This window comes from Gracilinanus agilis, chromosome 3 (genome assembly GCF_016433145.1).
Source record: "Gracilinanus agilis isolate LMUSP501 chromosome 3, AgileGrace, whole genome shotgun sequence".
In the NCBI taxonomy this organism is placed as follows: Eukaryota; Metazoa; Chordata; class Mammalia; order Didelphimorphia; family Didelphidae; genus Gracilinanus; species Gracilinanus agilis.
Window position 1 is genome coordinate 343,172,719 of NC_058132.1, and position 20,375 is coordinate 343,193,093.

General features: G+C 35.2%; 1 protein-coding gene across 2 annotated transcripts in view; it reads right to left on the minus strand.

Annotated features, from left to right (window-relative positions):
• GOLGB1 (golgin B1) overlaps nucleotides 1–19,436 on the minus strand; it is a 55,387-nt gene extending 35,951 nt beyond the window's left edge. The window contains exons 1-10 of one of the 2 annotated variants that reach the window (XM_044670064.1): nucleotides 19,362–19,436; nucleotides 16,563–16,687; nucleotides 15,757–15,909; nucleotides 14,874–15,032; nucleotides 11,631–11,762; nucleotides 9,888–10,010; nucleotides 8,166–8,279; nucleotides 7,125–7,527; nucleotides 6,111–6,226; nucleotides 1,617–1,731 (exon numbers count right to left, since the gene is read on the minus strand). In XM_044670064.1, coding sequence (XP_044525999.1) covers nucleotides 1,617–1,731; nucleotides 6,111–6,226; nucleotides 7,125–7,527; nucleotides 8,166–8,279; nucleotides 9,888–10,010; nucleotides 11,631–11,762; nucleotides 14,874–15,032; nucleotides 15,757–15,909; nucleotides 16,563–16,655 — 1,408 coding nt within the window. In that variant the 5' untranslated portion in view covers nucleotides 16,656–16,687; nucleotides 19,362–19,436. Of the gene's footprint in view, nucleotides 1–1,616; nucleotides 1,732–6,110; nucleotides 6,227–7,124; nucleotides 7,528–8,165; nucleotides 8,280–9,887; nucleotides 10,011–11,630; nucleotides 11,763–14,873; nucleotides 15,033–15,756; nucleotides 15,910–16,562; nucleotides 16,750–19,361 lie in introns of those variants that run through there. The other variant, XM_044670066.1, reaches the window with a different exon arrangement.
• Between the last annotated feature and the right edge of the window lie 939 nt (nucleotides 19,437–20,375).

The following is a 20,375-nucleotide window of genomic DNA, read 5'->3' on the forward strand; positions in this document are numbered from 1 at the left end:
GGTCTATGACATTGTTTCATAAATATTTTGATAAAGGTTATTTCAATACAACTGGTTTTCTTTGTAATCCTATCTATTTTATTTTATGCATTTAAAAATATTATTCTGGGAAAGAGTATTCCTCTTTTTAAAAAATCCTCGTATGTGTACTTTTTTAAACCCTTACCTTTTGTTTTAGAATTACTACCATAAGTATCAGTTTCAAGGCAGAAGAGCAGTAAGGGCTAGGCAATGGGTGTTAAGCGACTCAGCCAGGGTCACATAGCTCACTCCCAATCCATTGATCCACTGCAGCCACCCCTTGTGTGTTCAGCCAGTTGGCAAATAGATGGAAGACTACATTTTTTTCTTTCTAAACCCTTACCTTCCATCTTAGAATCAATACTGTGTATTGGTTCCAAGGCAGAAAAACGGTAAGGGCTGGGCAATGGGGGTTAAGTGACCTGTGCAGGGTTCACACAGGTAGGAAGTCTCTGAGGACAGAATTTAACACAGGACCTCCCATCTCTAAGCCTGGCTCTCTTTCCACTGATTCACCTAGATGTCCCCAAGACTTTCTCAATAGATCGGTTAATCGACAAGTATTTATAAAGCACTTATCATGTGTCAGTCACTATCCTAAGCAATAGGGATATGATGAAAAGCAAAACATGTTCTCTGCCTTAAGGAATCCATGTTTTAATGAGGTAGATAGATTTCATTCAAATTATTAGGTATAAAAAAGAGATACACAGTATAAATCATAGGTAATGATGGTGGGACAAGAAGTGGCAAGACTGGGGAAGACTTTCTGCAGAAGATGGGATTTGAGTTGAGTCATGAAGGAAGTCAGGAAAGCAAGGAGGTAGAGGTAAAGAGGAAGAAAATTCAAGTCACAGGGGTGTTTTTTTGTTTGTTTTTTAATTTAAGTCATACAATCTCAGACAGAGGGCTAAAGGCTAGGCAATTGGGATTAGGTAACTTGCCCAGGGTCATGTAGCTAGAAAGTGAATGTGACCACACTAGAACCCAGGATCTACTGACTATGGGCCTAGTGCTCTATCCACTGTGCTACCTAGCTGTCCCTCCTTTCCCCCCTTCCTAAGTCCCTTCCTTTTAAAAAATAGTTCAGAGATCTTTATTCTAATAGCTTTAGTTAAGAGTTACACTAGATAAGGAGTCAGGAGATGGAATGTTGTGTTTAAGGATAACATGAAGTTTAAGGAGGAATGAAAAGATATGGAAAATCTGCAATGGTGAATGGGTTGGCAAGTAGATTAGGAAAATGTAAAAGGATTATCTTGCTATAATGAGGGCCATCCATGTTGAGACCATGTAATGTAAATTTATAGTGGACCCAGTCAGCAGTTTCATGATTTTCTTCAGTTCTGTGTAGCAGTACATGAATGGGACTGAAAATGGTAAACTGGGAGTAACCCAAAGTTCTGCAAGGCATGAAAGGGAGCAGAGAATAAAGTATAGCATAGACTTAAATGATTCACCAAGTAAACAAGTTAGGAAAGAGAGAATAGCTAGTGTAGGGGGTAATGGCAATAATTCTAAACAACATATACTCTTCTGGACAAGAAATCATAGAAAATGGATTTCTGGCTAATATTCACTAACATCATACATACCATTCTCACTTTTTAGCTCCTCCAGTTCCACAGTACTGAGAAGCAAGGTGCATTTTTCCTCTTCCAATTCTGCTACTCTCTTCTGCAAAGAGGCAATATTCTCTTCTAACTCTACCTGATGTGCAGAAAAAGGACAAATGAGACATTTTCTGTGTCACATTGTCAAGAAGCTTCGGGGAAATTTCTCAGGCTACTGCCCAATATATTTTCCAGCATTTATTTTTAGTATTCTTTAGCATCTCTTTCCCTGGAAAAACTTTAAAAACAGAAAGTAACTCTGTTCTTAGACTAGCTTAGAGGTATTCCCATTTGGAGGCAGAGAGAGAATGCTAATAATTAATCTCTAAGGGGAAGTAGTAGCTGAAGGATTTTATTAGATTGAGAATTTCAAATCTATAAATAGAGTTTCAAGGCTAAACTATGGAGACTCACCCAAAATCATCTGTTTGGGGAAAAAGAGTCTAACTCAGCAATGCCTGTTCTAAGGGCTATCAGTGATAGTGGTTTTGCTTACAACCCTCACAAAATAAGGGGATCTCCATGGGATAAGTAGAAATTCCAAAAGAAGAATGATTGCAAAATAAAATGTATCCTTAACGAAGAGAAGGAATAATGCTATTCTTGAGTTTAAGCTTATAATCTCACTTACCATCTAACACTGGGGCTGTTAAACCTTATGATTCTATTTATGCACATGAATATTTAGTTTTCTTAATAAAATGCAAATATTTTAATTATTCTTCATCTTGTGTCCCTGCAGTTTATCATTATTTGGAAAGGATCTGATCCAAATCCATCACGCTACAGATAAAAAACTATGACTTAGTAAAGTTAAAGCATTTTTCCAAAATAAGATAATTAGCTTAACATATACTGCTATTGCTATTGTTCTAAATAACAAGGTCTATCCAGCAGTGACTGCCTAGCTCCCTCAAGTATTCCCTTCTGGTATTTATTAATGTCTGTTTCAGAGGTGCTGAAACTTTTAAAACTGGAGCAAAGCTCCAATGTGCAGGCCAAATCAGATTAAAATGTAAGTGGTAAATTAAAAAAAAATACAAATACAAATTAAATAATGTTAATTTTTGGTTCTCTGTTAATTTGTAACCCACATGGATCTGTTTCTATCTGAATTTGACCCCACTGGTTTATATCATTCATTATGCTCTCACCTTATTTTCCCACTAAACTCTTCAATGCACCTACATTATCTCCCAAAACAAATTGTTAGCTACTTAAGGATATACTATCTGGTACTTCTTAGAACTCTTAGTTTAATGTTAGGTACACGATAGTCGATAAATACTTTTTGAATTAATGTATCAATGATGAATCTTAATCCCATTAAAAATACTATTCTACCATCATTAATTTGGTATTATCTGGAAACCCAGTAAACATGCTTCTTTGTCACATACAACCTTGATAAAAAATTCTAAATAGCCTTTAACTCAGGCAAGACTTTTATGTAAAATTCTTCTGTATACTCTACCAAATAACTACCATACCTACTAAAATATTATGTAGTCTACACAAAACTATCACATGATATTCACATGAATTTTTCATACAAACCTGTCCTATATAAGTTACTCATAAATAGTCTCTCTGCAATGGTCTAGGACAGTAATTTAGAGATGGAGTCCCACTCCCACCCTACCTCCTCCCCAGACCCCATGCTGTGCCCCCCCTTCCTCCTCCCCCACCAAGTGCTGGGTGGGCCTTGCCTCCCCTTACCCCACACAGGGAAGGGAGAAAGCATTCCCATCGCACTGCTGGGCAGAGAGGCAGGTGATGTGAGAAATGTCCTCAGCCCAGGTGGAAGGGGTGTGGGGGGGAGGGAAGAGTAGCAATAAGTGCTCTCATGGGGATGCTGGGCAGAGGGGTGGATGAAGTGAAAAAATTTATCAGGTGAAGAGGGAGAAGGGAGTAGCTCTGCCTGAGTCCCTCTGCCTTTCTAGAAATTAACCTGGGGGGGGGGGGTTAAGGGGGACTGGTGGCCCCATGCCCACAGAGAGCTCTCATGCCATAAGTTCGCCATCACTGATCCAGGACATATCTTTAAATACCATGGGATAAATTTGTGTTTACAGATTCAAATATATTTCAGTGGATCCATGAGATCCCTGATGTGAATATTCCTTCTAACAATACAAATCACAGCCTCTACACACATTATCTTACGTGACTATTGTCCACCTTCTTCTCCCATAAATTCTTTATGGAGAATCTACTTAAACTGTTTGGCCTTTCTCTAGGTCTTAAAACCAGTTTTCCAAAAACTATGTCTTGCTCTCATGGCATGAATGGCCCCACCTCCATAAGATGCAATAATACATCTTTGGCATGTCATTTTTGTTTTGGCCATTTCTTGAGAACAAGTCATAGTTGATTATACAATGTAATCTCTTTATGTTTATTATGCCAACTGCAATTTTGATTCTTTAGAAATTATTATATTTCATGACTTGCAATGATACAGTATCCCTGGAAGAAATCTTTAAAAAGATGGATTTTAGTTTCAAAGAAGAGTTTAGAAATACTGAAAGCATTGTTCAAATTTAAGAAACCATTTAGTCCACATTCTTTCAACTGGCTAAGTCCCAGGTCACTGTCCATCTATAATACCTATCCAAGTCTTGTGTTCTGAAGGACCAGCTAAAGGGGATATCCCTCCACCTGCATATACCAAATTGGACAACAGGAATTCTTCATCCATGTAATTTTTCTTATATGGATTGTTGGGCCAAATTCTTTTAAGTAGTGAATCTCATTTAGGAGATATGTTAGGATTTGGGGGCTTGGTATGATCAGCACAATCTTTAAAATCAAGGGAAACATAAAATAAGGAAATACATGTTCCTCAAAGGTGCTTGCCACTGTCATGAAAAATGTCTAGCACAGAGTCCAAATGGAAGAAGGGTTTTTTATAGGGCCTGAGGCCTTCTAAATGCTTTTATTTGAAGATGACATACTGAAAAGTTTAGGTAATGCAAGATCCTACTGTTTGTTGCTTCTTATTTTTTAAAGCATTTGATTCTTCTCTGTTGCCTTTTTGGCAATTATATGATCTGTGATTTGTTTCATTTACCTGGTATCTTCCTCCCCTCTTTCAGACATCTTAAAAATCTCTCAATTCCCAATTGTGTTGCCACTAAAAAGATTTTCATTATGCATTGTCTGGTCTAACTGTTGTAGCTGTATCCTCTTTAACGACACCCCTCTCTCATTTAATACATCAGAGGCTAAGATGTTAAGAATTCTTGTAAAAGTTCTGTCACTGATCAAGAAAATAGCTTTTTATCAAAATGCTGACAGGGTTAATAGATTTCATTTGTCTGCTGTCTCATTTCCAGTTTCATTTTAAAATGCTCTTGGAATGAAATGGCTTAACTGGATCTCATGCCAAACTTTCTACAAACTCATTTTTTTCTTTCAGTGACTTTTGGTGTTTTACAAGGTTAATTCTGCTTGTGATCTTCTACCACTTTCCTCTATTAGTTTTGTAAATTTGTTTCTATTCAGTGTTGTCCTTGGCTGCCATGTCTCTCCATTTGACTAGAATATTAAGTGCTTGCTGAGTGAGTAATTTCTGGGTTCTTTTAACTTTCTTACCATAGTAACTGTTTCACATTGTTTTTGCTTCCATATACTTATAAATACTAATTTCTTTTGCTTATTTCAATTCCTATTTTTTAAGGTTAATAGCTTCCTTGAATAGATCAAGTTGGACCTGTTATGAATGCAAACATTCTTTTATCTTATACTTTCTTTTAATCTGATTTTGGCTTTGATCTTTTCTTAGATATGCTAATTTTCTCATTGGTAACCAGCTTTTTCCTGATAAACTATAGTAAATTTCATTTTTTGTGATGTTGTTCAGTGCTTACTACATACAATCTTCCAACTCCCTTCTTGAAAAAAAATATTGATGACATAGATAAAGCTTCTGGTTAAGCCAAAAACATTTAGAACAGAGATCTTAGATTAGCATCTATGGGTTTATTTTTTTTTAACTATTTGGATAACTATATTTCAACATAATTGGCTTCTTTTGTAACCTAATCTATATTATTTTATGCTTTAAAATATATATTATTCTAAGGAGTCCATAGGCTTTACTAGCCTGCTAATGGAGTCCACGGCACAAAAAAATATCAAGAACCTCTCATTTATATTCTTTTTAGATTTCTTAATCCCGAACCATAATTTCCAGTGTATCTTTTTGTCTTCTTCCACTAATCATCTTTTTTTTTTTTTTTTTGCATCAAAACCATGTCACCTTAGTTCAAAGACCAGCCACTGTGGATCTACCTCTTTATATTCTGCAATAAACACTGGCAAATAAAATTCAATTATAACCATGGTAATTTTTTTGTTTATGCTTGTCATTAAAACTAGTAAGCGATATGATCAAGTACTCCATGAAACAATGTCAGCTATCCACTAAGGTACTAAAGATTCAATAACACCAAGACATTCACATTTTGTTACCTGGAGGGCCTGGCTATTCTCATCTGAGCCAGAGGTCTGAGAGGCCATTTCCGATTTCTGCAACACTGGTTCAATCAGAGATTGACTAATTTCTTTGGATTTTTGCTGGAGTTCATCTAAAGAAAATGAATACATCAAAATGATTTGTTAAAGATTCGAAACTTTATGGGGCAACAATCTCCAAAAACTTCTAAAGACTTGCTAGTTTCTACTTAAGTTATCTTATTCCAACTTGATGATAGCAATGTTTCATTTTAACTCTTTAAATGTTCTTAAAGACCTCTGAAAAAATCATGTATAGCAAAACATATTTAAAGATCAAAAGATCCTCTTCTCCCCACCTCTTTCAAAAATGGTATTGTCTTTACTTTCTCAATTTCACACAAAAAGTAGCATCTCATTTCCATAAAACAGTATTGATTAAAGATATGATTAAATTAAAACTACACATATGTTTGTAATATGTGATCCTCTGCTCAATGTACTCCTATATTCTTCTCAGGTTCAATTACTTTATAAAAGATGTGCTTTCTCCTTTGCTGGAGTTTAACAGTCTTTTAACCCTTTTCCAAATATATACCTCTTCATAAAGTTCATTTCTCTAAGGAAACTGTTTTGAATTATCTTTATATCAGCCAAGGATAGCTCAGATTATCTCTAAGACTGAGAAAATGCAATTCAGCACTCCAGGTCCTGAACCTAGTCTGTTGAAATCCTATCCCATACCTTATGAGGGTGCTCTAGTCCATAGTCATACTTAACACAGTCTTCTCCTATGAGTTCCTGGCACACTGATGAAGTCATTATTGCCTGGTATTATTATGATGACAAGAATATAATCAGCACTAAATTCTAAACATAATTTCTAATAGAAGCAAAAAAAAGTGAAACTAAGGATTTCTCTTGTAGTTCAGGAAAGTTTTTCTTTCTAAATTCTAAATTCAGTGGATTTTAGCAATTAATTAGGGGATAAGCATCCAGAGAAAAAGCTTATAAAAGCAAGTTATTGCTGACCTTCTAGCTGTTGAATGGTCTGGGCAGACTGAAATGCCTGCTGATTAATATCTTGAAGAAGCTTTTCATTTTGAACCTTTAAGGTCTCACAAGCAGACTGGAGTTCTTTTTCACTCTTTTGAAGACACAAAATTTCAAAGTCCTTCTCTTCTCTTGCTGTTTTAAGCTTGTGCTCCAAGGCACTACACTGAGATTCTAATTCAGCCCGGGTTTGGTCTGCCTGCTCTAATTTCTCCAAAAGACAACGTGTTTCTTCATCTAGGCTGTGTAATGAGAATTTTTTTTCTGCCACTTCAAGCTCCAATTTTTCAATCAGATTCCTGGACTCCTGTCTCTCTGTTTCTAGTACAGTCTTTAATGTATTTTGCTCAACTTCTAACTGCTGCAACTGTTCAGAGAGAACCTAAGGAAAAAAAGAAAGAAATGCATAAAGTATTTTTTTAAAAACTAAACCAATTTATAAGCAAAGATACTTCATAATGGGATTGCTTTAATCTAACACAGAGGCATCTGACACAAATTGATGGAAAAGGGAAGGCACAAAAGGTACAATATTAGACAGCTAGATGGTAATGGTGGATAGACTATGAGATTTGAGTTCAAATCCCACCATGGAAGCCTACTCACTATGTAACCCTGGAAAAATTACTTAACCTCTCTCTTCCATCAGTATCCATGTAAAGACTAGATAACAATTGTTATAGCTCTGACCTCACAGGGCTGTTCTGAAGTTCAAGTGAGATAATATATAGCGAAAAATATTAAAGGTGTTATATAAATGTTAGGAAACAAAGAATGAAAACTATTTAAGACGAAGAGATAAAATGAAGTAACAGGAATTCTCCAGGGTGAATGATAATGTATACACTAAAACTCTAGACACAGGATGACCAAAGAAAAAGTCTGCTAATTAAAGAAAAAAATAAAGCTTCCCACTTCCTAAGTACTTATTTATGTTCATTATCTAAAAATTAGATTAAAAAAAAAAAAGAACACATGTCCTATGTTAGGTATAATAAAGTAATTGTTATGAGGTAGTACCTGATTTTTCTGCTCTGCAACAGATAGCTCCTTCTGGAGTAAGTCTACCACCTGAGCACGTCCTAATAAGGCCTCCTCTTGTTCCTCTAGCTTCCTTTGTAGAGTCCTTAGGGTCTAAGAAGAAAAAGAATGCATTAGCCTGTAAATTCCTAGGAAGCCCATCATTATCTGCTTACCTTTCACAATGCTACATAAGTATTTAATATTATCATACTTTCCATCAAGTAAAAGAAATAAATTTCTTCAAAACTCCTAATGAAGAAATGGGCCTTATCAAGTGAACTCTGAGACAAGATCTCAGAACAAGGGGACTTTCCAGCATGATTAGAAAGAGAAAGTTTATGATCTGTTATCATATTCTACTTCAAAATTCTACAACCAATAAAAGATATATACACACACGCATGTGTGTCAGTGTATATATGTGTGAATATATATATTGCAGTCAGTAGACTGTACTCTAAAAGCTTCACTGCCACAATAAAAAAAAAGTTAGGTTCCTGAACTAGCCCACAAGAACCTATTTAATCTATAGTTTATCTGTATAAGTATAATGAAAAATGGAAGGGAAAAGAACTTTTTGCAATATTAAAAATTAAAACAGAAATAATAAAATAAACATTAAAATTTCTTATTCAATCTTAAAAGTAGGTAAGGTAAAAAGAAAAGATAAGAAAAAAAATGTTAAATGCTTAATATTGATGCTTGAGTGTGTATCCTACCACTTCTTCATTGGTACTCTGTTCTTCCATTAGCCTGTATCTGTAAGGTGGACATTTATTCATCACATCCCAAAGGCTAAATCCTTGCCAAGCTCTTAGAAGTCCATCACATAATAAAAAGGAAGCAGAGACCCCTTAATTCTTTTTGACAATTAACTTCTCTCTCTCTTCCTAAATAAAGAGTAAGAAGGAGTGAGGAAGATTGGTACAAGTAGGAAAGAAGAAAGAGGTAATGCCATATAGGGAAAGTATATTAGATTAAAGTCAGAATATCTGGGTTCTCATCTTTGTGCTGTCACTAACTATCACCCTGGGCAAGTCACTTAACATCTCTGAACTTCATTTAGTTTCTTCATCTCTAAAATGAGGGAGGTCAGAATAAATGATCTTTAATGTCCTTTCCAAATCTGAGAGTGCAGTTGTCTGATTAGGAATTAAGTGAGAAAATGTTCTCTCTCCAATTAGCCTTCAGAAAAAGGGAATTATCTCATTTTATTTCTTTCCTTTCTTCAGACAGTGAGGATCGTGGTGAAGTAGAACAAAATACAACTGACACCTGAAACAAGTATGGACAAAAGTAGTCTCAAACAAAGTTTGCAAGAAATTGGCCTTGGAAAGAAGTGTACCTATACAATAAGGAAGGAGAAAGAAAGAGAAAGACAGGAAGAAGGAATGAGTTTGCCTGGTTAGAAAGCTGGCCATCAGGCTAATTTGATTTGTCAATGAGATAATTTCTGAATGTTGGACTTAATATAAAGTACAGCCAACTTCTTAATATCAACCCCCTGTTTAGGGGGCAAGGGAATATACAATTCAAAGAAAAATATAATCCAAGCAACAGTTAGAACAAAATCACACTCAAGAATATATTAGTTAAATGCACACTAAGTCTATATGAATAATAAAGATTAATGAGCAGTAAAAGTGAAGGAGGGGAGCAGTCATATTTTGTTAAATAACTAAAATAAAAAACCTTTACAAAAAATATTTAGTTACACACCTGTTGCATCTCTGTCTCCACCTCTTTCTGAGTCACTAACTGAAGAAGTTCATCTTCATGAAGACGAACTTGTGATTCAAACCGTGCATCTTTCTCCCGGACCACCTCCTGCATGGAACTCAACTTAAGACACAACCAAAAAAAACTATCCAAGTTATATTCCCAACCTTTCATAAAAAAAAACATGAAATTCCCAAACTACTCAGAGATTCTAAGAAAAAAGAGAAGAAATTGCAGCAAGTTATTATAATAATCAAGTTACTACAAAGAGCTACTTGGTTTTACTACTTTATTATTCCTACTCTAACCAGGCTATTTGGGATGCCAAAAACGAGCATGTTTGCATATAATCTCCAAATATGACAAAAGTCCTCTACTAGGCGAATCTGTCTGAATAAAGATTCTTCTCAAAATGAATTTTAAATAAAGACATTAAAAGTCCACAAAATACTTTTTAAAGATTCTCGAGAGTCTAGAACAGTAAAATTTTTAAGATCAATATACTGATCTGTTAAATCCAAAACCACTTTATAATTCCCCCACTCAAAAACCACAACATAATAATATCCTAACTCCTTGGGACTACATACATTTATGATAATACACATTCTGACTCTTTTTCTAGCTTTGTTGTCAGGAGAATTTCCATGCAAAGAGCTAAGTTTGCTCCCTATTCCTGAATTTACCAACAGCTATTTTCATTATGACCTGTGTTACACACCTGCAAGTGTCCAAACCCTCACCAAAGCATGAGGGAGAAAGATTCCTGAGGTTAGGACAACCAGCCTCTTCATCTGGGTACTTTCCTTGACATTTTGTAATTTTCTCATCTTCCTGGCCCCTGCTCTCTCAATATCTATTGAACTTCTGTTTATAGTTTAGCCTTCAATTCCTACAAATCTTCTAGCTATTATGTGCATGGATGCTGGATCTGCCACCTTGATACAACTACTATCTGTGTCCTTTTGATTTTTATTTGCTTATCAATTGTGCTCTACTTCTGCAGTCCCAATATTTTTATCAGTTGCCCTTAGCCACTGATATAGGAATCTGCCATTCAGTTCAGTTCAATAGAAATATAATTCTCTTTTTCACTTTTCAAAATTCTACACAACTTTCAAAGCCCAGGGCAAATATCTCTTCCTACTCCATAAAGTCAGTTATGTTTATCTCAGTGCTCTCTTCTTTTGAACATCAAAAATACTTTTTTAAGATCAGTGGTATCAAACTCTAACAAATGTTGCAGCTAGCATACCGACTTAGAAAAATACAAATGAACATTATATATATATAGTATTCCATTTTTATCTATTTTGTTAAACATTTCCCAATAATATTTTAACCTAGTTAGGGCCGTATTGGGAGTTTTCTGGCCTCTTACAGTGAGTTTGACACTTCTGGTGCAGACCATCAAACACTAATCATTGACTACATTATACTGTTATTTTTTCACATATCTATGTTTTACCTTCCCAATAAAGGACCAACAGTAACAACATCTAATACTTCTTTATACATTCCCACAATGCTTTGTGAAATGTGTTGCAAATATTAGTTGTTAAATAAATCATTGTAATAATGGATTGAAATAACTAAGATATGATCACCTCAATAAATATAGCACATATAGGATATCATACCTTGTTGTTTTAGAAATTTACTATCCAAATTTGCCTGCCATAACATATGTTATTGAACTTTGGCCCTTTAACCTGATGATTACAAGGTAACTTTAATTCCTACCTGTGCTGCTTGCTCTGCTTGCACCTGACTAAGTTGGATTTGTAAGCTGCTAATTAGTTCTTCCTTCTCCTGGAGTTTTTGTTTCAGCATTTCAAGTCCTTCTATTTGATCTTCCTTAGGAGGTGGGTCACACTGAAGAAACCAAAAACAAAATAGTTGATTTAAACAAAACAATTCCTTTAGCTTTTTGCCATTTGCTCTTCAATCTATTCTACCAACCAATCAATCACGAGCATTTATTAAGCACCTATTATGTCCTAAACATGGTTAGGCTTTCTCAAAAATGTATTAATTTTTCCCTCTCTAAATTTTGAATCCATCCTTCTTTCTAATCAGAATTAATCATTTCAAGTTTGAAACAAAGTCCCAGATCCCTTGCTAGGTTCTGGTTCTCTGCCTCCTCTAATCTATCTAGTATACAACATTAAAGATCACCTTTTCTGTCATTTTGATCATGTTACTTCCCTTCTTGAGTTCTTCTAACAGTCTCTTAAATCAAAACATAATACGTGTTAGGCTTTTCCAACAATTAAAGACCTACTCTCCTACACTAGCCTTTCTTAACTATTCTTATCTTCTGCTAAACCTTCTAATCAAGTAAACATACTGACTTTCTGACATAGTCTGCCTGCTTCTCCCCACCTAGAATTCAACCATTCCTTATACCATACACAATTAGTGTCTTTTTTTTTCAAAAAATGACCAGATTCTCCTTCTTTCAAAATCTGTTCAAGATTCATAAAACTTTCATAAAGTTTTTCCAAACATAGCTGTAAAGGTTCCAAGTCATTTTGATAACTTCTTAATTCTAAATATATTTAGAATGTCTAACAAATTAGCAAATTATGATTGTGTTGACATTTCCATCTCAATTTATTATCCTCAATAGTGAATATTTACTCAATTATAATCTTTTATTAAAGTGCATAGTACGTGTCAGTCACTGTGGCTGGCCCTGCAGGGGTGATAAAAAGATAATTATAACACATTTCTTATCCTCAAGAAATTCAGTTTGAGAGTGGAAATAAGACAAAGACAAATATGTTTTAAAAAACCTAAAATACAGAACGTTAAAGCTAGAAGTAGCCTTATAAGACCGTGGAGAAAAAAATTCAAAGAAAATCTGGTGAAATACCAAGTCACCCCCAGGACATTTAAAGCTGAAACTGAAAAAAATGACAAGACGAAAGAAGAAAAAGATCAAAAAAATGTGTATTTCTCCACCACCAAGGACAGTGAAGTCACCACATCTGGACACAGCCTATGATGAGTTTCTTGAAAAAATAGAAATGAAAAATAAGAAAATCAGCTGAACTGGACCATGCATGTTATATAGAGAAAAGGCCACAATTTTAAAGGTATTAAAGGACTGATTCTCAGGTTATCTGAAGAAGAGGAAAATAGCAATGAAAAAAATAACTCTGACTTTATTACCCTAAAAAAGTGACCAAGAAAATCTCAATATTACTGACCTACTTTCTCAGCTCTACAAAAACTTGATGTATATGAACTGCAATATATAAAGGTTTTAGAGAGGAAAAGGCAGGTTTTCACAAGAAACATTCCATAGTAAAATATACCTTTACTATCACACAACTAACAGAGATGGAGAGAATTTTTTAAAAAATCCCGTGTTAATAGTTCATTGGCTAAAAAAAAAAAAAATACAACTGACCCTTTAAAACAAAGCATCACTTTAAATGCTCTCCTCTAACAAGAGAATTACCAAGCATATGTCAAAAGTACCCCACTGGGTAGTGCCAGGCTAATCAAAGAACTGTGACTGGTTCCTGGCGGATGAGCTAGTGGATGAAGGGAACGACATATAAGGTGAGACCCAGCAGGAAGCAGGGGGGCTTTTTCTGTGGATGAGATTCAGATACAGACTCTGGGTTGTTAGGCTAGTTAATTCTTTACCTCCTTTTTATATTTCCCTCTCTTATTATCTTTATCTTACTATAATAAAGCTATTAGAGCTATTAACAGCCTTGTGACTTCAGGGTTAATTTCTATAAATGGCAACTACAACATTTTTTTAACTCATAATTTAGTCAAACCCATTCTAACCATTGCAAGAGGGATTTCCCTATATATGATGAGGTTCTTTAGATACTCCTTTTTGCAGATAACATTGTGCTGACTGTACCAAGACTTGACACACTGATGAACCTCTTAATGATATCCAAAATTACTGAATTGAAAGTGTAAAGAGACCTTAGCAGCCATCTAGAATGAAACCCTTATATAAAAAGAATTCCACCACATCTAACAAAAGGTAATTCAGACTCTGTTTAAAGACCAAAAAAAGGGTAACTCGCAATCTCTTGAGGGAAGTCCTTCTAATTTTGGCCAACTAAGTCATTAGGAAGTTTTTCTTGACATCAAACCTAAACCTTCCTTCTTTGCAACTTCAACTCCTAATCTCTCTTCCAAATGAGAGTATCTGAACCTGGATATCATGCATCCACTAAGTCTTCACTTTGTTATGCTAAACCTCTCCACTTCCTTCAAATGATCCTTATATGACATGGACTAAAGGTCCACCATTCTAACTGCCCTTCTCTGGATACTCTCCAGGCAGCTTATCCTGAACTGAAAATACTCCAGATGAGCTATGAGGAGGAAAGAGTACAGAGGAATTATTACTTCTGTGGTATTGGAAACTTTGCCCTCTTAATGTAGCCCAAGACTATATTAGCTTTGGGAATGAATCTCTATGACAGAAGAGTAGAGGCCTAGATTTTCAAAAATAGTCTTAAAGGGTGACACACTCTTCCCTCCCTCCTGGTCTTTCCTTTAAACCCTGGGTGGCATCAGTGGGAAAGTTCAATGGCAAACAGAATTTTCCTATTTGAAGCAACTCTGCTATTTGATCAGAGCTAAAATGTCATCTGCCACAAAAGACTCAGTCTAAAGAATAAATCTATTAAAACATTACCAGGTCATAGCAAAGACTTGCTTTTTCTTTCCAACAACAATAATGCAATGTCCTTTTCCTTTCTCCAATATCCATTCTCTTCCCTCTTGCTTGTGCTAGGCAAGGCTTTTCTGACTATCATCTAAAGCTGGTGATTGATTTAGTCAGTATTTGAATTCTTCCTGCGTTTTGATGTCTTGTCTGAAATCTTAAGTGTCCTTTCCTGTTGATATAGCATTTGCAGTTGGTGATATATATATATATATATATTCTAATACCAGAGAAGCCCACACTGAAAATATTTATTATATTCAATTAATCCATACCATCCTAGGGAGTTGCTGTTTCTCTGACTGAGGTTCTTGGGATGACACCATCCCTCCTTGTGCCTTCATTTCTTCCATACGTTTATTCAAGGAGGCTAATCGGGCCTTGGCTTGAAGCTTCAATTTTGTCATTTTCATGTCTGCTGCTTTTCTTTCTTCCTGCCAAAGAACAATGATGCTAAGTGAAAAGACAATTCTTTACTCATCACTTAATTTGTACTTAATGACAGTGAATTTTAGTAGGTATGACCTATATGTCAAAGGAATATAATGTAGTAATTGTCTTTTTTTTTCCAACCCTTACCTTCTATCTTAGAATCAATACTAAGTATTGGTTCCAAGGCACAAGACTGGTAAAGGCTAAGCAATTGGGTTAAGTGACTTGCCCAGGGTTCACATAACTAGGAAGTGTCAATGAGCCACCTAGCTGTCCCTGTCTTTAATAAGCATGGAGAAAAGCCAAAATGAATTATAGCTCTTTTTTTTCCCCCCAAACTCTTACCTTCCAAAATAAAAGTCAGAAGGTTTAGGCCAGAGATGGCAAACCTTTTAAAGGGGTGGATAATGTGAGAAATGTCCTCAGGCAACCATGGAGAGGGTGAGGGGAGCAGCTCAGCCTCACCTCCCTCTGGCTTTCTAGATGACGAACTCTGTGCTGGAGCAACAGCATGCATGCCCAGAAAGGGCTGTGAGTTCCCCCTCTGGCGAGCATGCCAAAGGTTCACCACCATGGGCCTAGGTAATAGGGATTAAGTGATTTGCCCAGGATCAACAGAAAGTGTCTGAACCCAGGACCTCTTGTCTCTAGGACTGATTCTCTATTCACCAAGTCACCTCGCTGTCTCCCATATTGCTCTTTTTGAAAGAAAGAAAAAAATAGTACCTCTAAAGTGACTTCCTTTTGTTGTAACTGAATATCTTTCTCTCGAATGACATCCTTCAGCTGTACCACTAGTTGCTCTGTGTGGGCCAATCGCTCCAGAATATCCTCATTTGTTCCATCATTAAGTGCCATGTCAGGCTCTTGTGTTGGTTCCTAGGATTAGGACCAAAAAAAAAAAAAAAAAACCATCAGAAATAGCAGAATAACACACTATTAATGTCCAAATTTAAGTTCCTTCATTCCTACCTTTTTTTTTGGCTCTGCTTAGTTTCCTTTTTTTTTTTTTAACAGCAAACTCCCATACCCTTGTCTTTTTCCCATCTCAATAAATTTCTTCTCAGATTAGATTAACATAAAAAGATCCCTTCTGGATCAGGCAATAGATAATTACATAAAACGATAGTATCGATAATAAAAGCAACAGTAAATGCAAAAGGGTATTAGCAAACAGCAATCCAAGTTCTCCACTTATCATTCCAAATGTTTACTCTGAAATACAGAGGAAGTTATATATAAGGAAAGTTATATTAGTATTGCTTTTAAAAAGCCAGAAGGGGACACCTCATGGCTAGGAAAGATCTCCTAAACCCTATCCAGAATTTAGTTTTTAGCCAATAGTGTCCTTGTCAACAGGAGCACCAACAGAGAGAAGAATTAATTTTAAAAACTCACCCTTGCTACTAATCTAGATATTCATTAAAGAACCAAAGGTAAGAAGCCCCTTGATCCTTATCTCATAAATTCTGTCTACCCAAAAAAGCAGTAAGAATGAATTTTATTAGTTCACAATATGAAAAACTACTCACTGAATTTGGAGGCTCCACTATATCACCATCAGCGCCATCCCCTGATAACTCCTGAAGAACAGTATTTGCTATTCCTGACAGGCGGCTCAGCATTTCTTCAAAGACCAGTGTCAAAATTAAGGCACCTTAAAAAAAAGATGGGCCTCTTTTTATCGATAAGGCTTACATCATACACAGGAAATATAATAAAAATATCTAGATGGTATTTTTCAGATGGAATCTGTGCTATTATAAAGAATATTTTTTATTTTTAGCAATTCTTTTTTTTTAAACTCTTATCTTCTGTCCGAGAATCAAACCAAGTCTAGATTCCAAGACAGAAGAGTGATAAAGGCCAGGCAATTACAGTGACTTGCCTAGGGCCATATAGCTAGGAAGTGTCTGAGGTTAGATTTGAACCGAGGTCTTTCAGATTCCAGGCCTGACACTCTATCCACTGAGCAGCTCCTCACAATTATGTCTTTTTTTTTTTTTTAAACCCTTGTACTTCAGTGTATTGTCTCATAGGTGGAAGAGTGGTAAGGGTGGGCAATGGGGGTCAAGTGACTTGCCCAGGGTCACACAGCTGGGAAGTGGCTGAGGCAGGATTTGAACCTAGGACCTCCTGTCTCTAGGCCTGACTCTCACTCCACTGGGCTACCCAGCTGCCCCTCACAATTATGTCTTAAAAGAGCTTCAACAAAGAATAAAATTCATATACAAATGGGAATTATTATCATACTAGTATTCCTAATCACATCTACACAAAGATTTGAGTTACTAGAAATAGCATTATCTTCAAAATTTAACCTAATTATGCAGGAGATAGTATGCTCTAAGAGCAAGGTTGAATTCCTCTTTTTAAAAAAATATGTCTTTATATACAAATGTCCCTCATTTGTAGTCAATTGCCAAATCTAGTTGCTTCCTTTTTGTGCTGTTAATCAAATACTACCATTTCTCACCAAATTCCTTATCTGAGCTTTGGCTCACTCACATTTGGAAGAGTCAAAGAGAGTATAACGTGTATACTTAGCCACAAGTTAGGTTCCCTGGAAGGCAAGCTGTTGTTGGCTTATATGGAGTTATATAATAAATACATGGAGTAACTACTCCAACAGACTACTACTTCTATCTTTTTCCTTTAAAAGGAAAATATTCCTATTTAAAAAGGGGAAAGGACCAACTTGTACAAAAATATTTATTGAAGCTTTTTTTGTGATGGCAAAGAACTGAAAATTAAGGGGATGTCCATCAATTGGGGAATGGCTAAACAAATCTTGGTATATGTTGGTAATGGAATACTATTGTGCTATAAGAAATGATAAACAATATGTTTTCAGAAAAAACTGAAAAGATCTGTATGAACTGTCAGCAGAGTGAAATAAACAAAACTGGGAGAACATTGTACATAGTAACAGCAACATTGGACAATGATTTATCTATGAAAACTTAGCTACTCTCAGCAATGAAATGTTCTGGGACAATCCTGAAAGACTTACAATGGAGAATGCTATCCACCCACAGAGAAAGAACTCTTGCAGTCATCTTTTACATCAGTATATTTATAGTTTTGTTTTGGGTTTTTGTTATGTATGAGTTTGCTCTTACAACAATATAGAATTGTGTTTTGCATGATGATAAAAAATGAAAAAAAAAAAAAGGTACATCTTCAAAAAAGTTTTTCTATAATTTCACCAATCTTCTAATCTTCCAGCACAATTTGTGATTCCATCTCTCTCCCTCAATTTATTCTTAAAATGACGGTTTTGACATTTCATAGTTACATTAACTGTATGTTAGTCTTTTCTTAGTTTTTAACATGTAAATTTTTTCACAGCAAAAATGCATTCACTATTTATTAAATGGACAGACTATGTAGAAGCTAAACTTGTGCAAGGGTTTGCACTTGACTTCTATGCACTTTGCTAAGTGGATCATAGGAAATATTTTTTTGGCTCTCAAAACATTCATTAGCACTGAATCTCACTTCTATTCAACTGTTCTTTACCTATCATAACCCTAGGTTAGTTACTTAACCTCTTTGTGGCTCAATTTCCTTGTATATAAAAAGGAGGGGGGTTAGACTTGATAACCTCTAAGCTCTAAATCAATTTTCTTGGATCCTATTCTATTTGGAGAAGTCACTAGTCTTTCTTCTAAACAGTGCACTGACTCTGGAGTTAAAGGAATTGGGTTCAACTTCCACCTTTGATTCTTATCACTTGCAAGACTTTGGGCAAGTCACTTGACATACCTGAGACTCAGTTTCCTCATCTGTAATATAAGGGGACAGAACTAGATGACCTCTAAGATCTTTTTGAGCTATAAAACCACAATCTCCAAGGTCTCTTTAAACTTTAAATCTTATGATTTTTAAAAAAACTAAATGCTCTATTAAAAACATTAGTCAGTTACTACTACTAGTTCTACTTTTCACTTTGCATCATTTCATAAAGATCTTTCTAGATCTCTTTGTATTCTTTATACTTTATGCTCTTAATTGTATTATAATATTCCATTATATTAATGTAACACAATTTAAGCATTACTGGGTGTCCTGGGCTACTTCCCATTAAAAACCCCCCAACTATTATAACATTGCTATGAAAATCCTCAAACACATGGCTCTGATTTTGTGACCTCTGTCTCTAAAATGGAGAAAACAAGTTAAATTTTCAAGAACCTAAACTTTCATATATAATACCTAGAATTCTTGACATTTTTCTTTTTAATCTAAATCACTCTAGAAACACACATTAGACAAAACTGGCAAAAGAAAGCATCATTAATGAGGACAGCAATGGACAACATCCGTACCTGACAATTAAAATTCTGCAATTAAACTATGGTCAAATATAAAGCCACAATTTTCCTCATAATTAGCACACTGGTAGGTACAAAACTGTCCATCCAATTTCGATTGTTCTGTCTTCAGTTTGCCTAGAACAAAAATTAAAATATCATAATCAAAAACTTCTTTATTATGTACCTAATTCCAAAGAATATGAATAGAATTCTGTCTATGCCACATCTACTAATTTCCAATTTTTCCAGGTAATTTGGAAAGAGATGGCAGGGGTGGGGGGAGGAAATCTCATTTTAAAAATTATAAATATCTGTTTAAGTATATTTATTATAGGATGCTCCAAAAGTCTTAGTGTAGCCTTAAGTTTTGTTGGCCTAAAACTACAAAAAGACTTTTGGGACACCCTATATCATAAAAGCTCATATTTATACGATGATTACAAAGAGCTTTTACATAGATCATCTAACTTGCTTCTCACAATCATCCTATAAAGGAGATAGTGCAAGTGTTGTTACATACATCTTAAAAATAAGCATAAGCATTAATGTAGCATGCAGTGAGAGGAAGAGTGGTAGAGTAGTAAGTAAATAGAAATCTGGGTTCAAATACTGACCAACACCAACTAGTTCCTGTGGTCAAGGGGAAGTCCCTTAACCTTTCTCAGGCTCAATTTCATCACGTATAAAATGGTAATAACATCATCTGTACTTACCTCATAGGATTGTTCTGAATATATATAATATATGAAGATGCCTTATATAAAGTGCTTTGCCAACTTAAAAAATTTATAAAAACACTAGTTTATTTTGTTATTTCAACTCCATATGCAATCAAATACCAAGCTCAGTGCTTCTTTCTTTGTAATCTTGCTGAATACAAACTTTTCTCATCTCAACCAGATCAACTACATATACATACCCGAAATGGCCAGAAGGGCATAATATTTTATGCTTTTCACAAAAGAACTATTCTGATACAATAATGTGGCATTCTAGTGACCCACAGAAGCACAAACTTTGACAGAA